The sequence below is a fragment of the Phodopus roborovskii genome, unplaced genomic scaffold (genome assembly GCF_943737965.1).
Source record: "Phodopus roborovskii unplaced genomic scaffold, PHOROB, whole genome shotgun sequence".
Classification (NCBI taxonomy): Eukaryota; Metazoa; Chordata; class Mammalia; order Rodentia; family Cricetidae; genus Phodopus; species Phodopus roborovskii.
The window spans coordinates 8,586,530-8,612,689 of NW_026126448.1; the positions used below are offsets into that span (position 1 = coordinate 8,586,530).

At 50.4% G+C, this 26,160-nt stretch overlaps 2 protein-coding genes across 2 annotated transcripts in view; one reads left to right on the forward strand and one right to left on the reverse strand.

Annotated features, from left to right (window-relative positions):
* The first annotated feature begins 7,541 nt into the window (after nucleotides 1-7,541).
* On the forward strand, nucleotides 7,542-10,434 carry Hyi (hydroxypyruvate isomerase (putative)). The gene is made up of 8 exons (XM_051188623.1): nucleotides 7,542-7,773; nucleotides 7,845-7,956; nucleotides 9,242-9,356; nucleotides 9,533-9,611; nucleotides 9,700-9,749; nucleotides 9,847-9,916; nucleotides 10,019-10,153; nucleotides 10,276-10,434. The coding sequence occupies exons 1-8, from the start codon at nucleotides 7,575-7,577 to the stop codon at nucleotides 10,347-10,349; spliced, it is 834 nt and encodes a 277-aa protein (XP_051044580.1). The 5' UTR covers nucleotides 7,542-7,574; the 3' UTR covers nucleotides 10,350-10,434.
* Nucleotides 10,433-26,160, reverse strand: part of Szt2 (SZT2 subunit of KICSTOR complex) — a 45,666-nt gene continuing 29,938 nt past the window's right edge. The window contains exons 43-72 of the mRNA XM_051188625.1: nucleotides 25,717-25,869; nucleotides 25,534-25,636; nucleotides 25,340-25,445; nucleotides 25,140-25,251; nucleotides 24,012-24,130; nucleotides 23,750-23,914; nucleotides 23,483-23,567; nucleotides 23,169-23,333; nucleotides 22,899-23,066; nucleotides 22,367-22,500; nucleotides 21,788-21,954; nucleotides 20,816-20,913; nucleotides 20,600-20,732; nucleotides 20,281-20,411; nucleotides 20,067-20,167; nucleotides 19,817-19,993; nucleotides 19,393-19,660; nucleotides 19,198-19,277; nucleotides 18,988-19,113; nucleotides 18,695-18,897; nucleotides 16,738-16,828; nucleotides 16,450-16,530; nucleotides 16,296-16,370; nucleotides 13,956-14,169; nucleotides 13,460-13,613; nucleotides 13,183-13,305; nucleotides 12,670-13,075; nucleotides 12,430-12,546; nucleotides 11,347-11,415; nucleotides 10,433-11,210 (exon numbers count right to left, since the gene is read on the reverse strand). Of these exons, the coding sequence (XP_051044582.1) occupies nucleotides 11,067-11,210; nucleotides 11,347-11,415; nucleotides 12,430-12,546; nucleotides 12,670-13,075; nucleotides 13,183-13,305; nucleotides 13,460-13,613; nucleotides 13,956-14,169; nucleotides 16,296-16,370; nucleotides 16,450-16,530; nucleotides 16,738-16,828; nucleotides 18,695-18,897; nucleotides 18,988-19,113; nucleotides 19,198-19,277; nucleotides 19,393-19,660; nucleotides 19,817-19,993; nucleotides 20,067-20,167; nucleotides 20,281-20,411; nucleotides 20,600-20,732; nucleotides 20,816-20,913; nucleotides 21,788-21,954; nucleotides 22,367-22,500; nucleotides 22,899-23,066; nucleotides 23,169-23,333; nucleotides 23,483-23,567; nucleotides 23,750-23,914; nucleotides 24,012-24,130; nucleotides 25,140-25,251; nucleotides 25,340-25,445; nucleotides 25,534-25,636; nucleotides 25,717-25,869 (4,268 nt within the window). The 3' untranslated portion in view covers nucleotides 10,433-11,066. The remainder of the gene's footprint in view (nucleotides 11,211-11,346; nucleotides 11,416-12,429; nucleotides 12,547-12,669; nucleotides 13,076-13,182; nucleotides 13,306-13,459; nucleotides 13,614-13,955; nucleotides 14,170-16,295; nucleotides 16,371-16,449; nucleotides 16,531-16,737; nucleotides 16,829-18,694; nucleotides 18,898-18,987; nucleotides 19,114-19,197; nucleotides 19,278-19,392; nucleotides 19,661-19,816; nucleotides 19,994-20,066; nucleotides 20,168-20,280; nucleotides 20,412-20,599; nucleotides 20,733-20,815; nucleotides 20,914-21,787; nucleotides 21,955-22,366; nucleotides 22,501-22,898; nucleotides 23,067-23,168; nucleotides 23,334-23,482; nucleotides 23,568-23,749; nucleotides 23,915-24,011; nucleotides 24,131-25,139; nucleotides 25,252-25,339; nucleotides 25,446-25,533; nucleotides 25,637-25,716; nucleotides 25,870-26,160) is intronic.

The following is a 26,160-nucleotide window of genomic DNA, read 5'->3' on the forward strand; positions in this document are numbered from 1 at the left end:
ACGCTGTTACTAGCTGTCATGTATCTGTGTGATATGGACTATTACTGGTAAAATTGAGTACAGTCAGAAAGTTAAATTTCTGAAGAGTTAGAAATATAAGGCTCAATGGCTCAAAAAAAAAAAAAGTAATAGCAGAGTGACACTTGAATGGGGATATTCTTAAATGGAGGCAGCTCTAACTGAATACATGGCCGGGTATGGAAATATATAGTATGATGTATGGGCTCTGATGATAGGGAACTAACAGTTCAGAAATAGAAAACTGAAGAGAAATGAAAATGTTCTTGTACAGGGCAAGATAATAAAGAGCTTAATGAGGAGAGTGAACTAAAAACACTGGTATAACCTATGTCTTTGAAAGACAAAGATCTCCTGTTAGACATGGGAATTTTTATATCGCTCTCGGGTCACCCAGCCTTTCATTGCCAGTTATGTGAGTTATACAGATTCACGAAATGATGTAGGCATGTAATCCCGGTGCCCCAAGGTTAGATCTTTACATTGTCTAAGTTGTTTTTCTATTGCTGTAGTAAGACACCATGGCCAGGCAACATATAAAAGACTGAGTTTATCAGGCTTACAGTTTCAGAGAGTGAGTTCACGACCATCGTAGTGAGGAGCATGGCAGCTGGCAGGCAGGCATGGTGCTGGCAGTAGCTGAGAGCTCACATCTGGATCCACAAATACAGAGCAGAGAGGAACACTGGGAACGACTCGAATCTTTTGAAGCATCAAAGCCAGTCCCCAGTGACACCCCTCCTCCAGCAAGGCCATACCTCCCAAACAGTTCCACCAACTGAGGACCGTGTCCAGATATGGGAACCTATGAGGGCCATTCTCATCCAAATCACTACAATGTTGCTTTTTACAGAGAGGCTCAAATATTTATTGAAGTGTGCATAGGCTGGGAGGGGACCATCAGGTTAGTTCTGGGAAACCTTGATTTTTGGAAAGAGTTAAGAGAAAATAAGACAGGTAGCCTGGCTGATTCCCTAACAGAGGTTCTGAGCGGCAGACACAGAACTTTGTGTTGCCTCGCCTCTAATCTCTGACATTACTGTTAGTCTTCTGGGCTGAGTGTATCCATGAGTTTTGGATGGGCAGCCTACATTTATAACAGATATTATACTGGTCCAGCCTGGGTCAGGAGACTAATTACTGTAACATCCATTGAAGCCTTCAGATGGAGAGAAGATGAAAGTAGTTCCCCAAATAAGGAGACTAGTCCCAGAACAAGGTCCTCTGCTAGTTAGCTAGTGCTGCTAACAAATTATCCCCAAACTCAGGGCCAAGGAGTTTCTCAGGGTCAGGAAACCAGATGTGGCTTTAGTTGCCTTTTCCCCACTCAGTTTCTCTTCCAAGGTTCTACTCTAGCTGTTGGCCACTGGGGAAGGAACTGCTTCTGTGCTCATCCGTGGCTCTTAGTCAGCATTAGTCCCTTACCAGCTTTGGGCCAGTGTATCAGTTTGGACTGTGCCATGATTTGTATTTTATGTATCTCCCAAAGGCCTATGTGGCACATTGTAGGCAAATATAGGTGAACTCATGAGAGCTTGTTTAAGGAATTATTCAGGATTTATTAGACTACACTCACAAATACACAACAAGGTAGATAGCTTCTGTGGTCTTCCATCCTGACAAGAGGTGAATGGAACCAGCAGTCGGATCTCCAACCCCAAAGACAGAGAGAGAGAGAGAGAGAGAGAGAGAGAGAGAGAGAGAGACTGTCTCCCTCTTTCCTTTAAAGGGGTCGGTCATATCAGCTGACAAGAAGCTCTGCCCTAAGGCCGGTACCCCATGTGTATGGGCAGAATGAATCCCCAGAACAGAACATATTTGGTACCAAGTTGGCTCTATTAGAAGGCAGGGGACTCATTAAGAGGTGGGACCTTGTTAGAGGTCTTCAGACCTTGGAGAGTGTAGGACCCCAACTCATCCTGTCTCTTTCACTTGCTGGCTGTGGGATGAGCAGTTTTGTTCTGTCATGAGTGTCCACCAAATAAATGTACTGCTTTGCCATAAGCCCTAACTATCAGGCACAATCAATCATGGACCAAAGCCTCTGAAATCATGAACCAAAATAAGTTCTAAGTTCTGTGTGTGTGTGTGTGTGTGTGTGTGTGTGTGTGTGTGTGTATGTATGTATGCACGTGCGCCTGGAACTCACTCTGTAGATCAGACTGACTGGGATCAGAGACCTACCTGCCTCTGCCTCCCTGGTGCTGAGATTAAAGACACATGCCACCACATTGTTTTTTGGTTTTTGGTTTTTGTTTTTTTTTTCTGTGTAAGTTGGTAGTGCAGGCAAGGAAAGCTAACACGGACTGATGAACTAAACTAGCATAGCTTCAATGGCTATAACAACAGGCATTTATTTCTTAGAGTTCTGCCGTCTGGCAAGTCAGAGACCCAGGTTCCCGGGAGGACTCTCCTTTTGCCTTGCAGATGGCTGACTCATTTGATGCAGAGAGAAAACCACTCTGGTCCCTCAGCACCGCTTTTTTATAAGGACACTGACCCCATCATGGAATCTTATTTTCACAATCTTATCTGTATCTAACTATCACGCAAAGCGCAGTTCTAAATCCCATCCTGTTGGGAGTAAGGGCTTGTGATGGTTAACCTTAGCTATCAACTTGATCATACTGAAAGATACATAGGTCATTAGCAAAACACACCTGTGGGTGTGTCTTCCAGGGCATTTCCAGAGTGATTAGATCACTAGGTCTAATCTAAGGATGGACTCTAACCTCGAATATGAACTGTGAGAGGTGGGGCCTAGTTAGAGGAAACAGGCTGCTGGGCTGTGGGTTTGAAGGATACACAAAGCCTCACCCCTTCATTTATTTGTTTGTTTATTTTGGGACAGGGTTTCTCTGTGTAGCCCTGTTGATACTGAAACTGGTTCTGTAGACCAAGCTGGTCTCAAACTCAGAGCTCTGCCTGCCTCTGCCTCTGCCTCTGCCTCCTGAGTGCTGGCATTACAGGTGTGCACCACACACACGCACACACCTCTTGCCTTCCTCTTAAACCTCTGCTTCTTGGCTCCTGTGAGGTGAGCAGCCTGTGTTCTGTGCTTCTGTTGTCATAGCCCTGCCTTGCCTCTAACCCAAAGCAGTAAGTCCAGTTCATTTAGACTGAAACCTTTGAAACCGTGAGACTAAAAAAATCTTGTCCCCTTTCTATTGTTTGTCTCAGGTGTTTGTCACAATGATAAAATGTCTGACCGACACTTCGACATGTGAAAGGGTGGGGTGACATCCTTGTCATAATAACTACAGATGTCAGAGTTTCTAACATGTAGGTTTTTCTGCAGGGCACTTTACAACACAACACCCTCCTAAGAGCAGGTGAGCAAGAAACCCAAGATAGAAGCCACAGCTTTTTATAAGTCACTCACTGAGGTACCTTATGCCATCTAATTTTTGGGAAGTGAGTCACATATTCAAGGGGAAGGGGTATCCAGGCATCTGAATACCACGAGGCATAAATTATTGGGGACCATGCTGTAAGATGCTCACTACAGCATCTGAGCAGATAATACACTAAAAGGCCACCATACTGAGCAGTGGCAATCTCAAAAACCGTAATCACAGCCCAAACTATACAAATGTTGCTAGGAAGCCGAGACTGTAGCAAAACCTTAAGATTCTGATGATCCCACAATGAAAATGTTAACACAGAACGTGCTAGCAGGTGGTAGGCATGCATGCAGAAGGTTTTAACGTTCTGTTTTTATTAAATATGAAACTGATACACAAAATGGGTGCCTATAGAACATATGTACGTGATAAAGCATCGTGATATAATTAGCATATATGGCTGTACCCCCAGTCTGAGGGAATTGATGACAATGAATTTGAGGTCTCTAATAGCTTCTATTTCTCTCCCCTCACAGTACAATCATGCTGTGTTTTGTGATCGCTATTCACACTATTTATTTATTTATTTTTAAGAGAAATCTCCTCATGTGATACTAGTTTTTCCCTGCCTTGTATAAATGGAAGCAGGGCCGCTGAGATGGCTTAGTGGGTAAGGTGCTTGCTGCTCTAACCCTAGTGATCTAAGTTCAACACCAGAATCCCACGATAAGAGAAGAGAATCAATTCTGGTTTCCAGCACCCATGTCTTATTCCAGGGAATCTGACACAGCAGGCATCCACACTCACACGGACACACACATGCATACACTCACATGCACACACCCATACTCACATGCGTGTGCACACACGCACTCACACTTACATGCACACACACACACTTGCATGTACACACTTACATGCACACACCCATACTCACACGCACACACCTAAACACTGACACATACACTTAAATCAAACCAAATCTTTAAAAGAACAAAACCGGAAGCATACTGTACATATTTCTCTCAAAATTATGTTTCTGAGGTTTTTATACCATCACATTGTTTTCAGTTTGATGCAAACTTAAAAAAAAAAAAAAAAAAAAAAAAAACACCTCAGCTCCCTGCAAACTTCACATTGCTTCACTACAAGAGCAAACTCAATTTTTCGTTTGAGCCGCCAGCTTTGTGGTCCCCTCTTTGTGCAACACTGTGTGTCTGTGCTACAACTCATCTCCATGTGTCTCGATGGATGTTTGCCTCCTTTCATTCTTTTGCTGTGTAAACTGTGCTGCTGTGCATGTCACGGGGCTTGTTCCTGCCACACTCGTGTAAATAGTTCTTCAGGGAATACACCTGGAAGGGGAACTGTTGGGTCAAGGGCATATGGGCTTTAAAAGATCATGCCAAATTGTTTTCCAAAGTGTTTAAAGTGATTTACATTCCTACCTACAGCGAGGAAGCATTCCAGTTGTTCTACACCCTATTGGATATTTGGTGCTGACTTTCACTTTCGCCAGTCTGGATGGTATCAAATGGAATTTCACTGTAGGTTTGATTTGCATTGTACACAGGCTTGTGAATGTCTCAATACCACACTGGCAGGTACTATCAACGTGACCAGATGAGACTCTGAACTCTGAACTCTACCCTCAAGTTTTAGCTGTCATCCATTAACATTTACAGGCTGTTGATGCCGTCATGAAACATCACTCCTGTGGAAATTCTCTCGGTAAAAGTTAGACACAGTTGAAAGTTGGAATAATAATTTAGTACAATCCCCATGTTGCAGAGTGCTAGAAACTATAGATGACCAAGTTATAAGGGAAGAAAATAATTTGTAGGCTGGGGTGTAGTTCAGTGAAAAAGCTCATGTTCTATGGACAGCCGCCCGGGTTCAGTGCCTGGCAAGGGGGACAAAGGGGGAAATGATTTTCATGGACATCATGCTCCTTACCTAATCATTTCAGTGAAAGTCATAAGGGAATTGAGAGGAAAGGGGAGTCACATCCATCTAGTTCATGCATCCTCTGCCGCATGCATGCATGCATGAGGGAATCTGAGAAAGGGTGGGGATCGCCATGGATCCAAGCATTTTGTCCTGATTCAGACCTTGGGCTGCAGCAGTGCTACTAGGATTTAAGTAGAATAGGCGAGGGATTTACAGTGAAGAGTTAATGAAGGGGTCTTTGCTTAGGTGTCACTCTGGATTGTAAACCTGCGGATGACTAAAAAGTTAAACTTAGTTAAGGGGCCACAACCTCACAGGACTCCAGCCAAGAAGCAAGTTCCAGAACAAGCCAAAGGTTATTCAACTGCAAATGGCAAGAAGTCAGGTGAGCTGGGGGGGGGGGTCTGTCCTGCAGGAGAGTCAGAGCTACAGGAGTGGAACCTCCAAGCATGTGGCTTAAGGATGGGATGAGAATGGACCCGGTGTCTGTGTGGGCTAGCCTTGAGATGAGGCTGAGCAGAACTGCGGGAGCTGGCTGGGTGCACTTGGAGCTCTCAGAAAGGAGGTTGAGATGAATTCTACTTATGGGGGTGTGGGGTATAAATTTACGTTTTAAAACTTTCTCTCAGACAAGGTGTTGCTATGCTGTTCAGGCTGGCTTTGAACTCACATTGAGCCCTGTGTCAGTCTTCTAAGTACTGGGGATTCTAGGTGCACACGATCTTTGTATGTTTACCCTTTCAGAAAGCACTCTAGCATAGCTATCAAGAATTTAAAGGGTGTGTGTGTGGGGGGGGGCAGAGAGATGACTCAGAGGTTAAGAGCACTGGCTGCTCTTCCAGAAGTCCTGAGTTCAATTCCCAGCAGTCACAGACTCACAACCATCTGTAATGAGCTCTGGTACCCTCTTCTTGCCTTACTGGACACATGCAGACAGAACACTGTATACCTAATAAGCAAATAAATATTTTTTAAAAATAATTTAAGGGGGGTTAGGGAAGATGTGTACCCCAGTCTAGATACCAGCACCTACTTAGCTAATTCCAGGAGATCCGATGCCCTCTTCTGGCTTCCCTAGGTATTGCATGTAGACAAAACACCCATGTACATAACATAAATTTTAAAAAAGAATGCAAGCATGTTTCCACTTATGGAGTATATAATTATATATATAGTTTTTGTAGATGAAAGGAGATTTTTTTCCAATTGTTTCAAGAAATACAGGAAGCTTTGCAGGTAAGGTAGCTTCCTAGCTAGGGAAAACTCCAGCTGTGGAGCAGCTGCCCCGGGACAGAGAATTTTCCTGATGTCTTTACATAAGGATCGTTACACACTTCTGAGCTCTACCATGTTTCACTTTAATAATAATAACAATTAATAATAATAATAATAATAATAATAATAATATTTTCCACATACCTGGTAATCGGGAAAAACCAAGACCTGATCAGGGAATCTTTACTGGCCAGGTTGGCTGCCCTTGGCTATCCTCCCATGACCCAACCAGCGGAGGCGGAGACTGGCCCGCCCCCAGCTGCTTACCGCCGTTAGCCTGGTACAGCAGTTTCTTTTACGGACAAACATCCAGGACTGGCAAGCACTGTGATGGACATCGTTAAAGGGGGAGTCTAAGGAGATGGGGGCCCAGAAGTGCTTTAAAGTGCTGCTACAGTCCGCGCGCGCACGCACGCACACACACCACATCCACAGCGACGTGATGATAATTATGGGTTGTCTAAGTGCGGAATGCAACAATAAGCGGCGATTGGCATGACTTTGAAGAGTATTGAAGAGCACGAGGGAATGTTAATAGACTGTCGTTTGAAAAAGGATAGGCTATAAAACTATGAACAACATGATCCGAATTTTCTGAAAAAAAAAAATTGCTCATTTGGTGTTTAGTCTGTAAGGGAAAACCAGCGGGCTGGCAGTGTGATAGCTGCTGGCATAAAGATCCGAGTGTGGTTGGGGGTAGGCTTGTAATCCCATATAAGGAGGCTGATGCAGGAGGATGGCGGTGGGAGTCCTGGGCCAGCATATGTGACATTGTGGGACTCAAATAAACCTAATTGCTCACAGCTTTCGGACGTTACTTAATGAGAAGCTACCTCCTTTTCGCTGGGCGATTCGTTCAAAGGTCCATCTCCCTTTATTTGACCTGGGCAGGGGCTGCGGCTTCCAGTGCGCTCCGCCCCCCCCCCCCACGCCGGTTGCCTCGCTTCCTGACCCAAGGCCGCGCCCTCGCTGCCGTCTTCCGTCCACATGGCTCCGCTTCGCTTCTCGGCCAACGTTTCCTGGCTGTTCCAGGAGCTCCCCGGCCTCCCTGAGCGGCTGCAGGCCGCGGGCCGCGCGGGCTTCGAGGCGGCCGAGGTGGCCTGGCCGTACGCCGAGCCGCCCCAGGCCCTGGCGAGCGCTGCGCGGGCCGCGGGACTGCGGCTGGTGCTCATCAACACGCCGCGGGGTGCGCACCGGGGCGGGGAGCGGCAGGGCTGCGGGGAGCCAAGCCCGCACTGACGCTGGTTCTCTCCGCAGGAGACCAAGAGAAGGGGGAGATGGGGCTGGGGGCCGTCCCCGGGAGACAGGCGGCCTTCCGAGAGGGGCTGGAGCAGGCTGTGCAGTACGCCAAGGCTCTGGGCTGCCCCAGGTACCCTGCCCTGCCCTCCCTTGACCACGGGGCGGTGTCGGGAGAAGCCCAGAGCAGGGATACCGCTGTGGGTTAGGGCCTTTGTAGCCTGCTTTTTTTATTTAATGTTAGTGTCATTCTGTATGCCACACTTTCGGACTCATCTCATACCAGGATCCCATGCTGGGTGCTGGGATCTGATGAGGGAGTTTAAACGAGGACGAGAAACCTGGGTGGGGTGGGATTGGGCACCTAATCCTGAATCTGGCAGGCCCACACATCCACTTTCGGACTCATCTCATACCAGGATCCCATGCTGGGTGCTGGGATCTGATGAGGGAGTTTAAACGAGGACGAGAAACCTGGGAGGGTGGGATTGGGCACCTAATCCTGAATCTGGCAGGCCCACACATCCACTTTGTAGGGAGAGGTACGATATTCAGGCAAGGAGGCAGTCTGGGGCCAGAGGAGGGATGTGTCCATCTGAGTAGTTAATGAGGCTGGAGGTGGTGAATACTGAGTTCCAGGGGCTTGAACTGCAGGCCGTGGGAATTTGGATGTTGCTGAGATGGGGTGATGTGATGCAGCCTCAAAGTGTGACTAAGGGGATAGATGTCAAATCCCAGATCAAGAAAAGGTGGGAAACAACTGGTGGCAAGAGGCTCATTTTCTCAGCAGTAGGGGCAGAAAGCATTTGGGAAGAGGCTAAGATGTGAAGCAGGGTTAAGCAACACGGACTGTCTTAAAAGGGCAATGGTCAAAATCATTTTTAAAAGGTGAGCCTCAGGGCTGGAGAGATGGCTCAACAGTTAAGAGCGCTTGTTGCTCTTGCAGAGGATCTGGGCTGGGTTGCCAGTACCCACATGGCAGCTCACAAACATCTGTAAATCCAGTAACAGGGCATCCAACACCCTCTGATCCCCAAGGGCACCAGGTACACATACACATACGCAGGCAAAACACCCACACAAAATTTAAAAATCTGGAAGAAAAACAAAACAAACAACAACAAAACAGGTGAGCCTCAAGCATGCTTATGAGCTGAGAAGGGAAAGGGGCGGTTAAGAGTCTAGGAGGGAATAAATGATAGGAAGAGGCCCTGATGGGTTGACTGGAAGAGGGCATGGGTGACTTGCCTTGGCTGACATACAAATGGGGGAAGCTGTTGGGATACTTGGGTACCATGCCTTTGATGGTCTGGACAGTAGACTCAGAGAGATGGGGTGAGGCTGGTATAGCCACAGGGCATCTAGAAGATGTATAGGGAATTGAGGGCATGAGCCCCTCCCTGCCACCTTCTCTACAGGATCCACCTGATGGCTGGCCGAGTGCCCCAAGGGGCTGACCGAGCTGCAGTCCAGGGTGAGATGGAGACAGTTTTTCTGGAGAACCTGAGATATGCAGCTGGGGTTTTGGCTCAGGTAAGAGGTGGAAACACATAGCTAATGTACTGGGGAGGGAGTATCCAGTGGGGACAGTAGATGAGGTACAAAGCTGAGCAAGAGCATAGGTCAGAGGAACAGAGAAAGCTGCTGACCAGTGACAGATTGGGACAGACATGGGGAGGAAGCCTTGACAGCCTCTATCATGGTTCTAGGAGAACCTTGTGGGACTGCTGGAGCCCATTAACACACGAATCACGGACCCCCAGTACTTCCTGGATACACCCCAGCAGGGTAGGACTCTAGCCCTATGCCACCTCCAATTCCTCTTTCATTCACATGTTGCAAAGTCTCATGGCTTTTTCCCTGGCTTTCCCCCCAGCGGCAGCCATCTTGCAGAAGGTTGGGAGACCCAATCTTCAATTGCAAATGGTGAGTGGAAGATGGGTGCTTCTTTAGGTCATGTCTTCCAGTCTGGGTTGAATTGGGGAGGATACCCGAAGGTTCTGACTGACATTCTCTTCCCCAGGATGTATTCCACTGGCAGATCATGGATGGTAATCTGACAGGAAACATCAGGGAGTTCCTGCCCATTGTTGGTGAGGGTTCCCCCTCCCCAAGTTCCTCCTGGTCCCATGCTGGTTCTTAGGCTTGCCTCCCTTCCCACTCCTTGTCCCATGTCTCTCTTCATCTGTTCCCAGGGCATGTGCAGGTGGCCCAGGTCCCAGACCGAGGGGAGCCAAGCAGCTCTGGAGAGCTGGACTTTTCTTACCTGTTCCAGCTGCTAGAAAATGAAGGCTACCAAGGATTTGTGGGCTGCGAGTATCAGCCTCGAGGTGAGGCTGGGGACAAGGGGTAGCTTGGGCAAGGGGACATTGGAGGGAGGAGGGATGGATGTTGGACAGGGGCTGTCCTTTCCCTTATGGGTTGAGATGGCATTGCCTCTCTTTTGCTGCAGGAGACACGGTGGAAGGTCTGAGCTGGCTACGTTCATACTGGGACAGACGGGGCTACCCACAGACAGGCCAGTAAGGTTCTACACAGCACCTGCATGCTGCTCTGGGGCAGCGGGCGAGGGTCATGACACCCCTCCTGTGAATTAAAGATGCACTGAGTATTTTCATATGTGTATATTACAAGGGTTGGGGACACATAGTGTCTAATGCTTCAATGTCTCTGGGTTAATTCCCTCCTACTGAGAAGGGACACACAGATCGAGCTCGAACCCTCTGATTGTTGCCAGGGTTGCTGTGGATACAGAGAGCTTCTGAACGCTCCTTATCTACAGATGAGGAACCAAAGGTTCAGTGGGGGTGGGGAGGCAAACACTGGTCTCAGGCATTTGAGAGGCAGGGCCAAGATTAGAACCAGTGTCTCATCGAAAGGGTAAATGTCCAACAGTGATGGCCAAGTGGGAACAAAGACCAGAGGGCCCAGGATGCAGGTGGCAGACAGTGACAAGATGTGAGTCTGGTCACTAGCTGAGGTCTAAGGGGTGAGTGCTCGCCGGTTCACATGAAGCCTGTGACTCCATCAGGTGGGCAGACGGAGGCCTCTTCTGGATGGGCCCAGGGGTCCAGGATGTTCAGCAGCTGTGTCTGGGGTGGGCAGTGTCTGTGGCCAGAGCATAGCAGCAGTTTCCCAGACATGTTCACAGTCCTTGCTGTCACTTTGTGTCTGAGGACTTGGGGCCTCAGATGGGCAAGCTTGGATCCACAATTTAACCAATGAAGCCAGTGGTCCATTTTCTCAGAGGAGGCGAGTCCAGAGGGTGAAACAGGCTGTGTTGATGACAGACTCCAAATGGTGGTAGGTAGAGACCAGCTGGGCAGGGGGGCTCTCACTGTCCTGGGGCTGCACTGGGAAGGGCTCTCGGAACACCACTGTCAGAGACTGTGGGGAAACAAGATAGAGTGGTGAGGGGGCGTGTGGAAAGGACAGACAGCGGCTGCAGGACAGGCCACTCTTAGCAGGCTGAGTGGAGGACTTGGGGAAAGCCTCCATGAAGACCCTGGCCCTTTGTTCTCACCGTCTTTCCCAGGTGGGAGTCCAGAAACACTAACACAAAACAGTCGGTGAACTTCTGATTCAGCACAACCTGAAGCAACAGATACAACAGAAGAGTGAGGCTTGTCTCTCTGAGTGGGTGTAAACCCTCCTGCAGGGCTTCTTACGGAGGCAGGAGGGTGAGGCCTCCTTTTGTCGTGTGTGATCCTATCTGTGAGCCCGGGTCACTCAGGATAGTGTTGCCACACTGAGCCTCAGTCACAGCCCTGTCGGAAACCTCTAGGGAAGCCAATCAGTGAGGGGTAGTTATAGACCCTTGGCAGGACCCCTCCAGCCAGTTCCAGGTCTCGCACTGCCTCCTGATGGCCCTGCTCCCTAGCACTCAGCTCTGGGGTCTACCCCTGGGTTGTTTCTCCTTGGGCCTTCTGTACTTGCTATTCATGTGATGACTGTGGCCTATATCTCTCTTGATCCCGATGTCCACATACCTCATGGATGTCAGAATCAACTTGCCCCAAGAACTCAACACTTCCTCTGTCCCAATCCAGCTTTAGTGCTCCCATCACTGGCACCCCAGATGCCCTTTTGCCTGCCCTATGGTAGCCTTGGCTTCTCTGGATGACCTGTGGTATACCAGAGACAAATCTGTTCCAGGCTCACTGCTCCTACGCTCTCCCTCACCATCTTCCTAACCACAGCTGTCTCTTTAGTTTCCCATGCCCAGTCATCACTGTGCCTTTCTCTTGTCCTGCCCTTCACAGCTGTGCCTTCACGCCAGTGTGCACACACCTTCTGGGGATATTGCTGAGACACAGATCCTCAGACAGTGGTGCTGAACACCTGCCTTCCAGTGGGCTGAGTGCCACACTTGGAGTAGGCATCAACCCAGAGCCTTTTCTGGGATCTCAAGCCAAGGTGTGTCACTTCCCAGCCATCATGGACTCAGGCTCACTACCCACTGCTCAGAGTTTTTTTTTTTTTTTAAGGCTATTAGTGTGTTCTGACTACAGCAAGACGACAATGTAAGGTAGAGCTTGTTTGCTAAGTCTGAGCTCCCTGAATGGTTCTGTGATGTCAGATGTAGCACGGGGCCAATGGGACTCACCAAGTACTGGGTTCCCAAGTCCGGGCTCTGAAAATGGCGGCAGCTTTGGGGGAATCGGCTCAGGAGAACCTTGATGAGGCTCTGGTACCAGGAGACAGTCATGGACAGGAAGCAGTCCTGGGGAGGGGCCACAGCCCTGAGCCTACCAATCCAGAGTCACCCAAGATGCCCTCCTTCCCACCCAGGCAGCTACGGAACTTCTGGAAGCAATGCTGGCCCTTGTGAAGTCAGGTCTCTTACCAGCTGGGGGTCAATGTCTGCAATGGACTTGGCGTGGACTGCCTCTAGGAGCTCCTCCAGCTCTGCCAGGGCCAGGCGGCCCCCTAGCCTTAGCCGGTCAGGCCCCGGTGGCTCCAGCAAGAAGAGGCGTTTCCAGAGGGTATCCCGCCGACAGTGCCCACCAGCCAATCTAACCAGCTGAGCCAGCCTGGCCCGGGCCATACCCACTTCTGTGGCCAGTGGTGGGAACAGAGGAGCTGGCCCTGGGGTCAGCATAATTCCTGATGTCTCCCCAGGGCTACCAACCAAGCTCCCAGGAGCCTCTGGCTCAGGGGGAAGCCTGGATGGTTTCCGGAACCTGCGCATGTCAGCAGTGAGTCTTGGGAAGAGTTCTCGTTGGCTGGTAAGCACCACGAAGAACTGAAGCCTGGGGAAGCGAAGGAGCAGGAGAGTGGGAGAGTGTCACAGCAGCAGACTCATGGGTAGGGTTGAGGGCAATCTGAAAAATGGGTACATTCAGGTAAGAGGTCTGACCTCAGAACATGTCGCTCAGCTTCTCCTTGCTCCTCAAAGGGTGCAGCAGAGTGACAGACAAGCAGAGACACATCAAAGTCGTCCTGATGGCGAAGTCCCTCAGAGTCCAGATAAGAGCCAGAGCTGCGTAGTTGGAGTGGGAGAGATGTCAATCCCAAGGCTCTAAGGAAACCAGTCCCGACCCTCGTGCCCAAGAAAGCACACATCTTCTTATTCCAAGTGTGGCCCCAACATCAGCCCTACTAGGAGCATGCTGGAAGCTGCCTCCTGGCCTTACCTGTGCCATGCTGACACCAGGGCATATTCATTATGTTCTGGGCCACCAGGCCGGGCCATTCGCAATGGCTTCATGTGGTAAGAACTGGCGTGATCGGCCACATAGTTGTACAGCTGGTGGGCAGCAATGAGTGGGGTGGGGAGCTCCAATGTCCCTATGAGGCAAGTTACAAGCAAAGCTGGCACTAAGTCTGGGACAAGCAACCTGGGCTGGGACAGGGGATGGGAATACTTAGGTTTTGCTTCCCTGGGGAGCTCCCAAACTCCTGTGGAATGTTGTTGAGATGGGATAAAGTGCTCAGAACAGAGGGCAGGGTAACACAGGACCCAGGGACTTAATTCTGATATGAAACCAACTGTGAAAAACTTAAGAGGCAGTCGAAGACAGAAAGCATAAACGTGGTACAAGAGAAATGAGCGATTCATGGTCCTATCAGCCAGGCCTGGCCATGTGTCTGCTCTGTTTTAGCTTCACCAGCTTGCCCTTGGGCACTGACCCTGGTAAATGTGATTGCGACCAAAGTGAGGGCCATCAGGGTGGTGGGCCAGGAAATGCTGCAGGAAGGTGGTGAGGTGGTAGCCGTGCCGCAGGACCAGGTGGGCACCGAGCACATGCTGGTGCACAAGGCGCAGGTGGAAGTCATAGCTGAAGGAGTGCACATGCATCAGATCTCGGACCTTGTCACACTCCTCAGTGAACAGCATGGACAGCTGCGGAGGAAGAGCAGGGCGGGGTTAGGGTGTGGGAACACAGGTTGTCCAATCCATTCTTCCCTCCTGGGCAGCGAGGACATTTGGCAGCACTTCCTGTTGCCGTGGGCTCAGCAGAACTCCCTCAGCCAGTACAGCTTCCCCTTACACTTTGTAACACTGCATTGTGCCTCCGTGATTATATGGAACTGGGGCCATTTGGGCAGCTAAGTCCTTTCACTATTCCATTTGAGTCTGTAACAGATTCAGCGATGCGGCAAAGGCTGACTGATGGTCTGCCATGTATTTACCAGTAACAATTCTAAGTGTGTGTGTGGGGTCAATCCCTTGTTTTCAAGAAGCCTACAGTCTAGTAGTTGGATATGGGACGATAGACAATATGTGGAGTGAAAATTACAAAGCACTAGATGTTACTGACACAGAACATCAACTGTCCATCTATCAGGAAGCCTTCACCTGCCTTTCCCAAGAACAGTATGCTCCTCTGCACTTCTTACTACGAGCCCTCTGCCTGGAATGCTCTTACTCTTCACTGTAAAACTTCCTCCAGAACACCCAGGGCCAGGCCAGGGTAGGCCTCCTCTGACTGAATCTGTGTGGCTACCTGGCTGACTGAACTGATGGTAGAAGAGAGAGAGGGAAAGAGGCAGAGATAAGGAATAAGCCCTTTCTTGATGGAATGCTCTGCCAACAGTGTTAACAAAAGGGTGTGTGCTGTTGGAACGGCAGGCTCCATCTGGACACCCTTGGGAGCATTAGGAGTTGACAGAAAACCAAACTAATGCTAGAAGGAGCCAGACTAGCTGCATGGCCTTGATAAACCAGTCTCTCTTCAGCTTCCTGACCTACCTTGGAGATAATGCACAGATCTCAGTCAGGGACAGTGTGATGATCCGAAAAGACAGTGAGATCAATGTACAGAAACCTAGATTTCAACTAAGTCTGCCACTGACAAAGCTGTGTGTTCCAGGATAAAAGTACTTAATTTCTGTGACCACCTGCCTAGGAGTAAACTACTTCTCTCCTACACGGAGTGGGCATTTAATGGACAATGGCATCCTAAAGTAGTCTAGACACTTGTGCAGGGTCAGCTCTTCCCTACCCCACTGCCTGGGAATCCTATCAGTTGGAAGGTGGAGTTGGGAGGAGTGCAGAGTCATTTCTGGCTACAGAGTGAGTGTGGGACAGCCTGTGCTATGTAAGACCTTTCTCGAAAAACAAAAGAGAAGCCTGAGCAGTGTTAGAGATTAGTGAAGGAGGGAGAGAGCCCTGGAACTCTGGGAATCAGGTATCAGGCAGTCAGAGGAAGCTGGAAGGAAGACCTCCAATCCCACAGAACAGTGTGAGTGAGGACCTGCTGAACGCAGCTTCCCTTTGAGTGCTCTGGTCCAGGTAGATTCCTGCACGTGAAGTCACTATGCTTTTCTAGGTTGTACTATCCCATGACCTACTGTGGTCACATATCTATGTTCAATGTTCAAAGCAAAGGCAACCATCTGGGGCTAGGTTTGAATCACCCAGGCATGGAGTTCCCCACAATGGAGAGGGGAGAGTTGTGACAGCGCTGGGTCCCACTAGATCCTACTCTTTCAGAGGTACATGTGAATTTACGAGGCATGGGCCCTGCTGTGACATCTCTGGCAACCTGAAGAGCCAAACCAAGCAAGTCAGGGCTTCAGGTTGCTGACCTTACTTGCTCCTTGACTGACTCTGCACACTCCCGATTGCTTGGCCCTCCAGGGTTATCAAGGGCCTGCCTTGAGGCAGACAGACAGGGACATAAGAGTAGTCAAGTGCCAGTGCTGGTGTGCTGGTGACTACACTGACAGTGTCAACAGACTGGGCCTTTCATGGCACTGGCCTCATGTGTCTGTCACTACACACTGTGCTGGCACAGGGCAGGACCCTCTGTGGTCTTGTAGGCCTCTGTTGCCCTTGTGCTATAGCTGAACGTAGCTTTGGATTTCCCAGGGTCAGACGGGAGAAGAGTCCAGGCAGCACTTGACCCATCACCTCTATGCCCACTATGTGGGCCATGAAACTATAGTGCCCCCCATACGGTGGTGTGGCAACGAGTGTACCTGAGCTCTCTGTCCACTCCATATTACTCTGGCCCCATGACATACCTGAGAGTTGACAGCCTGTCCCATGGGGATTCGGGAACATTCCAGAGCAAACTGTTTGACACAGAAGTAACAGCCCTGAAGAGAGGGTGAGATGAGGTGAGGGGGGCATGAGAGGAAGGAGGAGCTCCTCCCACGCAATGCTCCCCATTCTCACCTGGAATGTCAGCTCCATGAGGATGATGCCCCCAGGCAGTGCCCGCTGCAGGTGGTAGGTAGTGACTGGGGTGCCAGTGCTCTGAAGAAAGGAAAGAGGGACATGTGCTGAGGGCCCACCAGCCTCGAACCAACACCGAATAGTTCCTTAGGCCCCTGGCTATAGTACCGGTAGTCTAGGATCAGCCAATCATTAGTACATTAATCAGGGTCACCGATGTTAGATATGGATGGGAACATAAGTCAGGTCATTCACTGCTGACTTCACCGTTACGTGGCAATGAGTTACCTTAGGGCTCCCATCAGTCTTGGCTTTAGGACAGGAGAAGGAGCCACGGCCCTCTGTTCCAAGGATAGCCATAGCCCGTAGCCGGCTGGTGCTGTACAGAGGGAAGAGAGACGGGCTGAATGAAGCAGGCCAGGGGCTGAAGGTTCTGGCATCAGGCCATGCCACATGGACTTGTTTTACAGGCAAGAGTGAGGCCTGAGGAAGGATGAGTTTGCTCAGAGTTCCCCGTTAGGCATGGCTGGGCATAGAGTCCACGTCTAGACTGCAGGACAGTTGTGGCTGTCTGGCAGGTAAGCTGTGTTCAGGGAGGTGCAGGCCAGGCATCTTTGTCTGTTACGGGAGAGAGGTCTACAGAGGGGAAGGAGAAGATGAGGCATGCTTGAAATCTTATTAGGAAATGCTGGATGCCCCGAGGACAGCTCCTCTAAGAGGGAAAAGCAGTTTTCTTTTAATTGGGGGATGGCAGTCCCACTGCTCTTGATATTTACTTATTTGTTTGTTTATTTTACTTATGTGTGTCTATCTGTGAGTATATGTGAAATGTCTGCACCTGCTTGTGAAGGCCAGAAGAGGGCATCAGATCCCCTAGAGCTGGAGTTACAGGTGGTTAGAAGTCGTTTGATGTGGTACTAAGAACTACCCTGGGTGCTGTGGAAGGCAGCAAAAACTCCTAACCACTGAGCTGTCTCTCCAGCCCCTTCTAGTTAATACAGAGCCAAGATGAATGGGAAGCGGGGGAGGACTTTGAAAAGCCTGTAGGACCTGAGATGCTAGACTTGTGCTGGTAGGTAGTAATGGGGGTGCCAATGCTTGAAGAAAGTGAAGGGGGACACATGTTAGTGGCTCACCAGCCTTGAACCACTGTGGGCGTCAATTCCTTTAGGCTCCTGACCTTAATGGTGTCTCTGGGATCAGTAAACTCAGTACAGCACTCAGAACACTGGCAATTCAGTTACCATCTACTACCTGCAGTGGGTACTGCTCAGGTATGTTCACCATGGACATGGCTTTCTGATAGAAGAAATGTTCCATTTAATCCTCAAGGAAATGCTATTAGACTTAGTGGTCACTAGAACTGGTGAGAAAGGGATGCTTAACTTTAAATTATGTTCTGGAAAGATATTTTTAAAAATTAGCATCATATTTCCTCATTGGTCATCTGAAAGCAAGACAGGTCACCAGTAACTGTACTGAAGTCACTCATGTAGTTCCTCACTTTTGCTGTTTACTCAAACTGCCATGGCCTGATCTGAAAATACCAGCACTTAAGGACAACAGCCCATTAAATTGAACTAAGCACCCTTGAATGGATTATTAAGGTCTACACAGTGGAAAGATGTCATGCTAGTCTTTGTACACACACACACACACACACACACAATTAAAACCAAATCTGGCCTAAGACAAGAAAGGTTGTTACAGAATTGCCAGGTTTAGGGTTGATGGGATATAGTGAGAGAGAACTAGCTGCTTCCAGGACTCAGACTTCAGTACTAGCCAGGGAGTTGAGGGTGACTGAAGACAGGCCATGGTCAGGGGTACAAGTTGGATCAGTACAGAGTACCTTGGTGAAAATGGACCAAGGCGAAGAGGTTAACACAAAGACCAAGACAGGACTCAATAAGACCCACATTCAAAAGCTTAGGAGTGTATTGTGAGATCTGCACGTATGGATATATGCAGGCATGCAAACAAGTAAGGTGTGGGTAGGCACAGTTTGGTGAGAACATGCAGACTGTGTGTGTCCTTATGAATTCTACAAAGAGCATGAGGTGTATCAGACATGCAGGAGGGCCACATGAAACATGTCTAAATTCTTCATATATGTGTGCCAGTGTGGTGAGCTAAGATGAACGTGTACTATGCCTGAGCTGTCAAAGCAGGAGCTGTATGAAGAAAGGAAGGCTGTAGGGCCTCACTCACGGTGGGTAGGGTGAGGGAAGGAGGACCAGGTTACCTGCGGGTGGGTGATGGGGGCCGAAGCGGTACCAGCACAAAGCCAATGCTCTGCAGATACTGCACATACTGCTGCAGGAAGGCCAAGCTCAGCTCCTTTAGCCATGGCTCTTCTCGGGCTCCTGGAGGAGGCACATCCAAGGATTCACAGCTTGTTGTGGGAACCTCTCGACCTCCAGACCCTGACTCAGGACGCTGTCGCCGCTGCAAGAGTGAAAATTAAGGCTCTTATCTACTGACAGTGCTGCAGGCCACTGCTGGGGACAGGTCTCTGAGGGGAGAACTAAGGCTCACCTGCCCCTCAGAGGGGGCAGAAGTCTCTGGGGGTCCATGCAGCCAGGCAGCTGGGTCAAAGAGCAGAGCTGTTGCACAGTAATGCACCAAGCGGGATGACTGCTTCAGGGTCTCCAGCTCCCCGGCCTGGGGACACAGGACAGTACACACTGGCACAGCGGCCAAGGAAAAGCCAGAGATCTTTGTGGAGGATGCAGAGGGGCAACTCACACTGATAGGCATGCTGGCTGGTGCGGAGCGCTGCTGCCAGGTTACAAACAGGTTCTCCATCTTCATCTGGCGCTCCAGCTCTGGGGGTGGGTGGGAGGCATCAATAGAAGGCGCCTCGGCTGACCACTCCCTTCCAGTCTCCACAGAACTTCCCTTCCCCGTTGCCTGGCCCACAGCCTAGTCCACAGTTCTTACCTTTTCGCTCTGTCATCTTGATCTCTAAGAACTGATGCCCATGGTAGGTGACAGGATCTGGAGGTCTGGGCACAGGACCAACTGTGGAGCTGGGGCGAGCAGCTGTGATGTCCCTCAGGGCTTCATCAAAGGGAAATGTATCCAAGGAGAGGGGACCTCCACCACGAGAGGACCCACTCAGCCGGCCCTGTTCTCGACTCAGTGGAGGGCTTGCATTCCGGATGAGGGTCTCCACATCCATGGTTGGCAGCAAGAATGGGTTTGGCTCCTGAGGGATGGAGGATCACATCTGGCTCAAGCCCCTTTCGACCTTGAACCCTTCCTCCCACATCAGGGATTCCTCTCTTGCCACCTCTGTCCCCAGCCTGTCTCCCTTCCCCTGCTTCATTAAACTGGCATTCAGAGGCTAGCTAGGCAGCAGTACCTTTCCATCTCGCATAGGAAAGTCCAGCTGGCCACAGTGATGGAAGAGCCCGAGCTTCTGGCTCAGCAGGCAGAAGATGAGATGGGCTCGTGCGTTCTGCCACTGTACAAGGCGGATCAGAGCTCGGCCCAATGCTGCACCCAGGTCTGGAGCCCAGTTGTAAGTCAGCAAGTGTAGCTAGAGACAGGGGTCAGGGTCAGTGAGGTCACAGAAATCCTCCCCACCCCAGCCCTGGACCATATACACTTACCTTCTTGTCTATGACCTCTAGCAGCAAGAGCCTCTGCCTGGGAGCACTTCGCCCCGGGCTCCCATCTCCCCCTGACTCAAAGCGCTGCACAGCCTTGGCAGCTACGGGGCAGGGAAGGACACAATGGGGAGCTGCAGGCAGAGGCCCAGGTCCCACCCTCCCCCTGCAGGGCCACCAACTATCCAGCAGTCACTGGAGTCCACCATCTCCTCACCCTGCTGGGTTGGTCTCCTCCACTGTGCGAAGTTCCTTCCTAGAAGAAGTAGGTGCCGCTCTGCTGCTGGGCGGGGTGCTGGGCCCAGCTGCCCTGGGGAACAAGGGCTGAAGATATCTGGCTCAGAACCTCTGTTGGGAGGAAGGAGCTGGTAAGAAAAACAATTCCTGGCCCCATTCTCTGGCCCAGCCTGTACCTCCTGAGGCCTTGTGCCCACCTCTCCTAACCCAGTTCCTACTGGTTTGGCTTACTGTTGTAGCCAGCTTCTGGGACTCTGGGGAAGGAAGGCAGTTTCAATCCTACCAGATCTCAAACTCACAAATGCTGCTCAAAGACACGGACACTGGTGTCTCCAGCCATGGAGGTGACTAGAGTGGTGAACTCTGACAGGATGGACGGAAGGAGGAACCGGGACACCATGTGAGAGGAGCTTCTGGACACAGAGGCACAGCCTAGAGACAGAGAAGTCACTGCATGGCTGCAGGACGGAAAGCAGGCCAAGGGCTGAGGCATGGGAGAGGGACCAGGGGCTCACCAATCTGAACCATAAATCCCATCCAGCGCTGAATGACACGAGCAAACACAGGGTGCAGGGTCCCCACCTCACCCTCCTCCAGCTGTGCTGTCCGTCGTCTAAGGACAGAGAAGGAGTCAGAGATGCTACACTCATAGGACACATGGTTACCAAGCACCATCCAGGAACTTTACACCCGGACATGCCCTAACACCACACCACACAGACCACATTGTACACACACCACACCACACCACACCACACCACACCACACCATACCATACACCACACCATATACACCACAGCACACACCACACAATAACACACACAACACCACACACACCACAGCACACACCACACCATATACACCACAGCACACATCAATCTCACCATACCACACCACACCACACATTTCACCATAACACACACACAACACCATACCACACCTCATCATACCAACATACCACATCATACACACCTCACCACACCACACACAACACCACACCACACAGACCACATTGTACACACACACCACACCACACCATACCATACCATACACCACACCACAGCACATACCACACCATAACACACACAACACCACACCACACCAAACCTCACCATACCACACACACCACAGCACACACATCATACACACCACAGCACACACAACACCACACCACACCATACACAACACCACACCACACCATACACACCACAGCACACACCATAACACACACATCACCACACCTCACTATACCACGCCACACCACAGCACACACCTCACCATAACACACACACACCACACACACCATACCTCACCTCACCATATCACACACACCACAGCACACACCACACCATAACACACACAACACCACACCACACACACCATACCTCACCTCACCATATCACACACACCACAGCACACACCACATCATACACACCACACCACACCACACACAACACCACACCACACCATACACATCACACCCATACCTTTGCCTCTGGGCTCCAGAATCTGGGCCTGGTAACCGCTCAGATCCACCTGGGGTCCGAACGTTCTCAGTTTTATGACGTCTCCGACCCCGAGTATCTTCTGGCCGGTCCAGGACAATATCATCAGTTGTTTTGGGGGAACCCAAATCTCCACCTTCTGTTTTACTCTAGCAGCAATACAGGGAATGAGGATGGGCCATTAGGAAGAGGAGGGGGAGACGAAGCACCATGGAGCAGAAATGAACCTAGAGGGCTTAGAGGCCTGATTCAGGCTCTGGTGGCTCAGTCCTGGAGTGTAATCACCAGTCTGGGCCAGTTACTCAACTTTTCTGACTGTCATCTTCCTTATACAAGGGCAAAAGTGCTATTTTAGACAGCTCCCATTTAGAAAAATGAAGGCAGTTGATGAGCTAGGACTCTATAGCAAGGAGAGCTTGCCACATTTTGCAAACTCTAATCCAAAGGACAGAGCAGTTTTATCTCAAAAGACAAGTGACAAGGGCTGTAGGGGGACAGGGTTGGAGCAGCTAGGAAGCAGGCAGTTAGACAGAAGCCAGCTTCACCACTCCCTTCCATTACCAGCATGTCCCAGAAGCTACGGCGGCCAGCTTTGCTGGGTGGAGTCACAGGCTCCCCAGAGACAGGGGTAGAGGGAAAGGTGCTGGCTCGGCAGGCAGGGCTCTTAGTTTCCAACGACCCACTCTTAAGACTTCCTGTGGACACCAAACATTGCGGGCTCCCATCACTGATTCCCTTTACAGAAAAGCTCACCCCAAGCCTGGCACAAGTGTCCCGATGCCTACTCTACTGGTGAGTATATGATACTCATGGCATGTAGCTGCACATGCTTGTGAGATGAGTCCCTGAGGGTATCCCCTCCTCAGGTGTGTGCTGGGTAGGGCTGGGGCAGCTGAATGTATACACTTTTGCCACTGCCCCTCCCGGAGGGTGCACAGACAAGGTGATGAGCAACTGAGTATGTATTTCTGATGGGGCTTCTGCTTTTTTCTCTGAACCTCATGTCTGCACCCTTGCCCATCACATGACCCTGCCTTGATTTCTGACTTTCTCTGGATCCAGGACAAGAGTTGAGGGGTCTTGATTTGTATACCTGGAGGTGTGTCTTCTATACACAGTGAGGCTGGCAGCAGCCGCAGCTCCATGATGGCATCAGCCAGGGCCTGGCGAGCTGCAGCCCGGAGCTTCTCTTCCAGCTGTACAATGCTAATATTCCCCTTTTCCCACACATCCAGTCGAAGCCTTGGGGACCCATCCTGAGCTGGAGGGGAAAATGGAGGTCACCTGTGGTGGCATTCCACCTTAATCACCACTTTAGTCTTCACAGCATTGCTGGAACACTCATTCCAGCAGGCTGTCTTACCTGAAGAACTGTCCAGCATGTTTGGGCAGCGAATGACCTGAGTCAGTTGCTCAAATTCCTCTTCTTGTAGTGGGTCTGGAGGCCCCGGAGAAGAAGGGGGCCACACTGCTAGTGAGATGGGTGCTCCTCCTCCTTCCACAAAGGCTAGAGTGATACAGGCAACTCCTGTGCAGAAATCCATAGGAAGGCTCAGCTCTAGCACATGCACACAGCCCCTGCAAGTACCCTCCTCAGCAGCAAGGCTCCCTAGCCTGGAGGTGGAAAAAGCCTTTCTTATACTCGATATAGTATAAGGCCTAAATCCAGCAATTTACCTTTGCCGCCGGTGCCCTGTCCGCCAGGTTTGTTATACAAGTAGATATCCAAGTCTGGGAGGCCACCTTGTGGTGGGAGTGGATGCTGGGGAGAGAACAGCCATGAGCACTAAGATGGAGGTCCATGGAGAGGAAGAGGGCATGCTTGGGAGCTCAGGAAGACACAGGCAGGTAGGCAAAACCACAGATGGAAGTATCTGTAGAAAAGTTACTGTCTGGGTGTGCAGGGAACAGGGTACTGAGTGTGAACGGTGGGGGCAATCTCACTTGGAAGTGGTTCCGGCTATTGCTGTCTGTGTACTTGGGCGAGTGCAGGAAGGTGAGTAAGTTCTGACGGAGGTACCAGGCCAGGGCGGAAAGCCAGGGTCTACAGGATGGGGGCAAGGCTAGATGCAGCACTTCTGAGGGGAGACTTCCAGGAGGCTGGATGAACTGCAGTTAGAAGAACAGAGATGGAGGCATGGATTTTAGACTTGATATCTCCCCAGGCTGGACCCAAAAGGATGCTGGTGTCAGAGAGGCAGCTAACCTCTACATCAGCCGGGGTCAGCTTGCAGTTCCGAACCAGCATGACTGTGATGACATCCAGTGTGGCCTCGTCCAGGCGCCGACGCAGAACCCTCACCAATTCATCTGTGATTTCAGGACCTGGACAGAGCCATGTTAGGAAGGTGGGGGATACTGTTAGCGCACTCTGCCATCCTGAGTCCCGCCTTAAGTCCCTGACCTCAGCAATGGGAATGGATATAGCTATATATGCCAGCAATGGGAATGGATAGAGCTATGCATGCCAGATAAAGGGGAACCAGCAAAAAGTTCTTATTTGTTGGGCTACTCAACACATAAATTTTACCTAAGATCCTCAAAGTCCGTATCAAAAAAAAAAAAAAAAAAAAAAAAAAAATGGTAATTTTAATACCACCAATCCCAGAGTTGTGTTATAACAACTAAAAGAGAAGTGTCCTAGTTAGCTCTAACTGTCAATTTGACACAGCCTAAAGTCATCTGAGAATGAAGTCTCAACTGAAGAACTGCCCAGGGCAGACTGGTTTGTAGACTTATCTGTGGGAGACTGTCCTGATTGGTAATTAACACAAGAGGGCCCAGGACACTATGGCAGCACCATCCTCTGGGCAGGTGATCATGGGCATAAAAAAAGAATGCCAGCTATGCATGGGCCGGCAAGTGAGCCAGCATCACCGTTCCTCCATGGTTTCAGCTTTAAGTTACTGTTGACCTCCTGCCCTGATTTCCACTGATGATGTAACCTGTAAGCTGAAATAAACTCCTAGGTTGCTTTTAGTTAGTGGGGTTTTGTTTATTTGTTTTTGTTTTTGTTTTTGAGCAACAAAATGAAACTAGGACAGCATGTAACAATTTTAGCCTAAGATCTGGTCCACATTATCTGGATACCTCAGGTTCAATGTAGCCCCAAATGATCCCATCATCTTCACCCAGTCTATCTCTGGTCTTGGGCCAGGAGACCCAGCAGCTATTCTGCGACTGTCTGGCTCCTCTTCCCATACTACACCTCAATCCAGCTGTCTTGTCTCACCTGGCTCCTATTCAAGGCAAGCCCATAGCATAGCAAACACTGGAGGAGAGAGCCCAGGGCAGACTAGATGGCTGCAAGATAAATACTTCTCAGAATCCTTACCTGCCTGTCCTACACCATGCACCAGCAGCTGGATGTGTCTGTCCACTTGGCCCACAGGGCGAACAGCATCAGGGCTGCGGCTGGAAGCCATGTCCAGGGGAGAACGAGGGCCCTACAGGGACAACAATGGTCAGGGTCTGGCTCCAAGAAGCAAAGTATAAGGGGTGCATGGGAGCAGCAGGTAGTGGAAGGACACATGCCAAGGCATCCTCAGAGTAGATGGGTTCTTGGCTTCTGGACAGAGCTAGGGATTGGGGCAGAGAGTCCCCTTCCCATGGTCGGTCACTGCAGGATGTCTCCAGAAGCCTAGAAAAGAAAGGCAAGGTATTTGGGCACAGCTCCTCCCATGCCATCCCTGACTCAGCCTTTAACCCATGCTCTCAGGGCCACATACCGAAGGTAGTACACGGCCTTCGTTGCTCGCTCTTGATAAACAAACATATTTTTCCGGTTTACTACAGAGAAGGCGTTGAGCACAGAGCGCAGAGCCTGGATAGCTGGAGTAGTAACATGGGGTGAGGAAACATTTTTCCCTAGATCTCCCACTCCCCCCTGCCCTCTCATGCCAATCACATACCCCGAGAGACCCCCATGCTGGGTCCCATCTTGAGGCGTGAATGGACTCGGATCACAGTTCCCCAAACAACATCACAGGAGAAATGACCCGGGACAAACTGCATCGTAGCTGCTAGGTATCCTCGGGGAGCACAGCTCTCATCGGCAGCGTAATCTGCAGAGGGGCAGCATGGGTGACAAACAGGATATCTAGGCCTCAGCCTCCTTACCCCAGACTTCTTACTCCTGATCCCTCATCCCTGACATTCCCCTGAGGAATGAACATGGATAGCAAGGATGAACTATGCACAAGCACATCCTGAGGAGGCCAGGCTATGGTACAGAGCCTTCTGGGACTGTCTTCAGAAGACTAGGAGGAGTTAAGGAGGGACATCAAGAAAGGCAATTCTAAAGGCAACACCAAAGGATCCTGGCTTATCATTGCACATGCCAGTGGCCCTGTAAG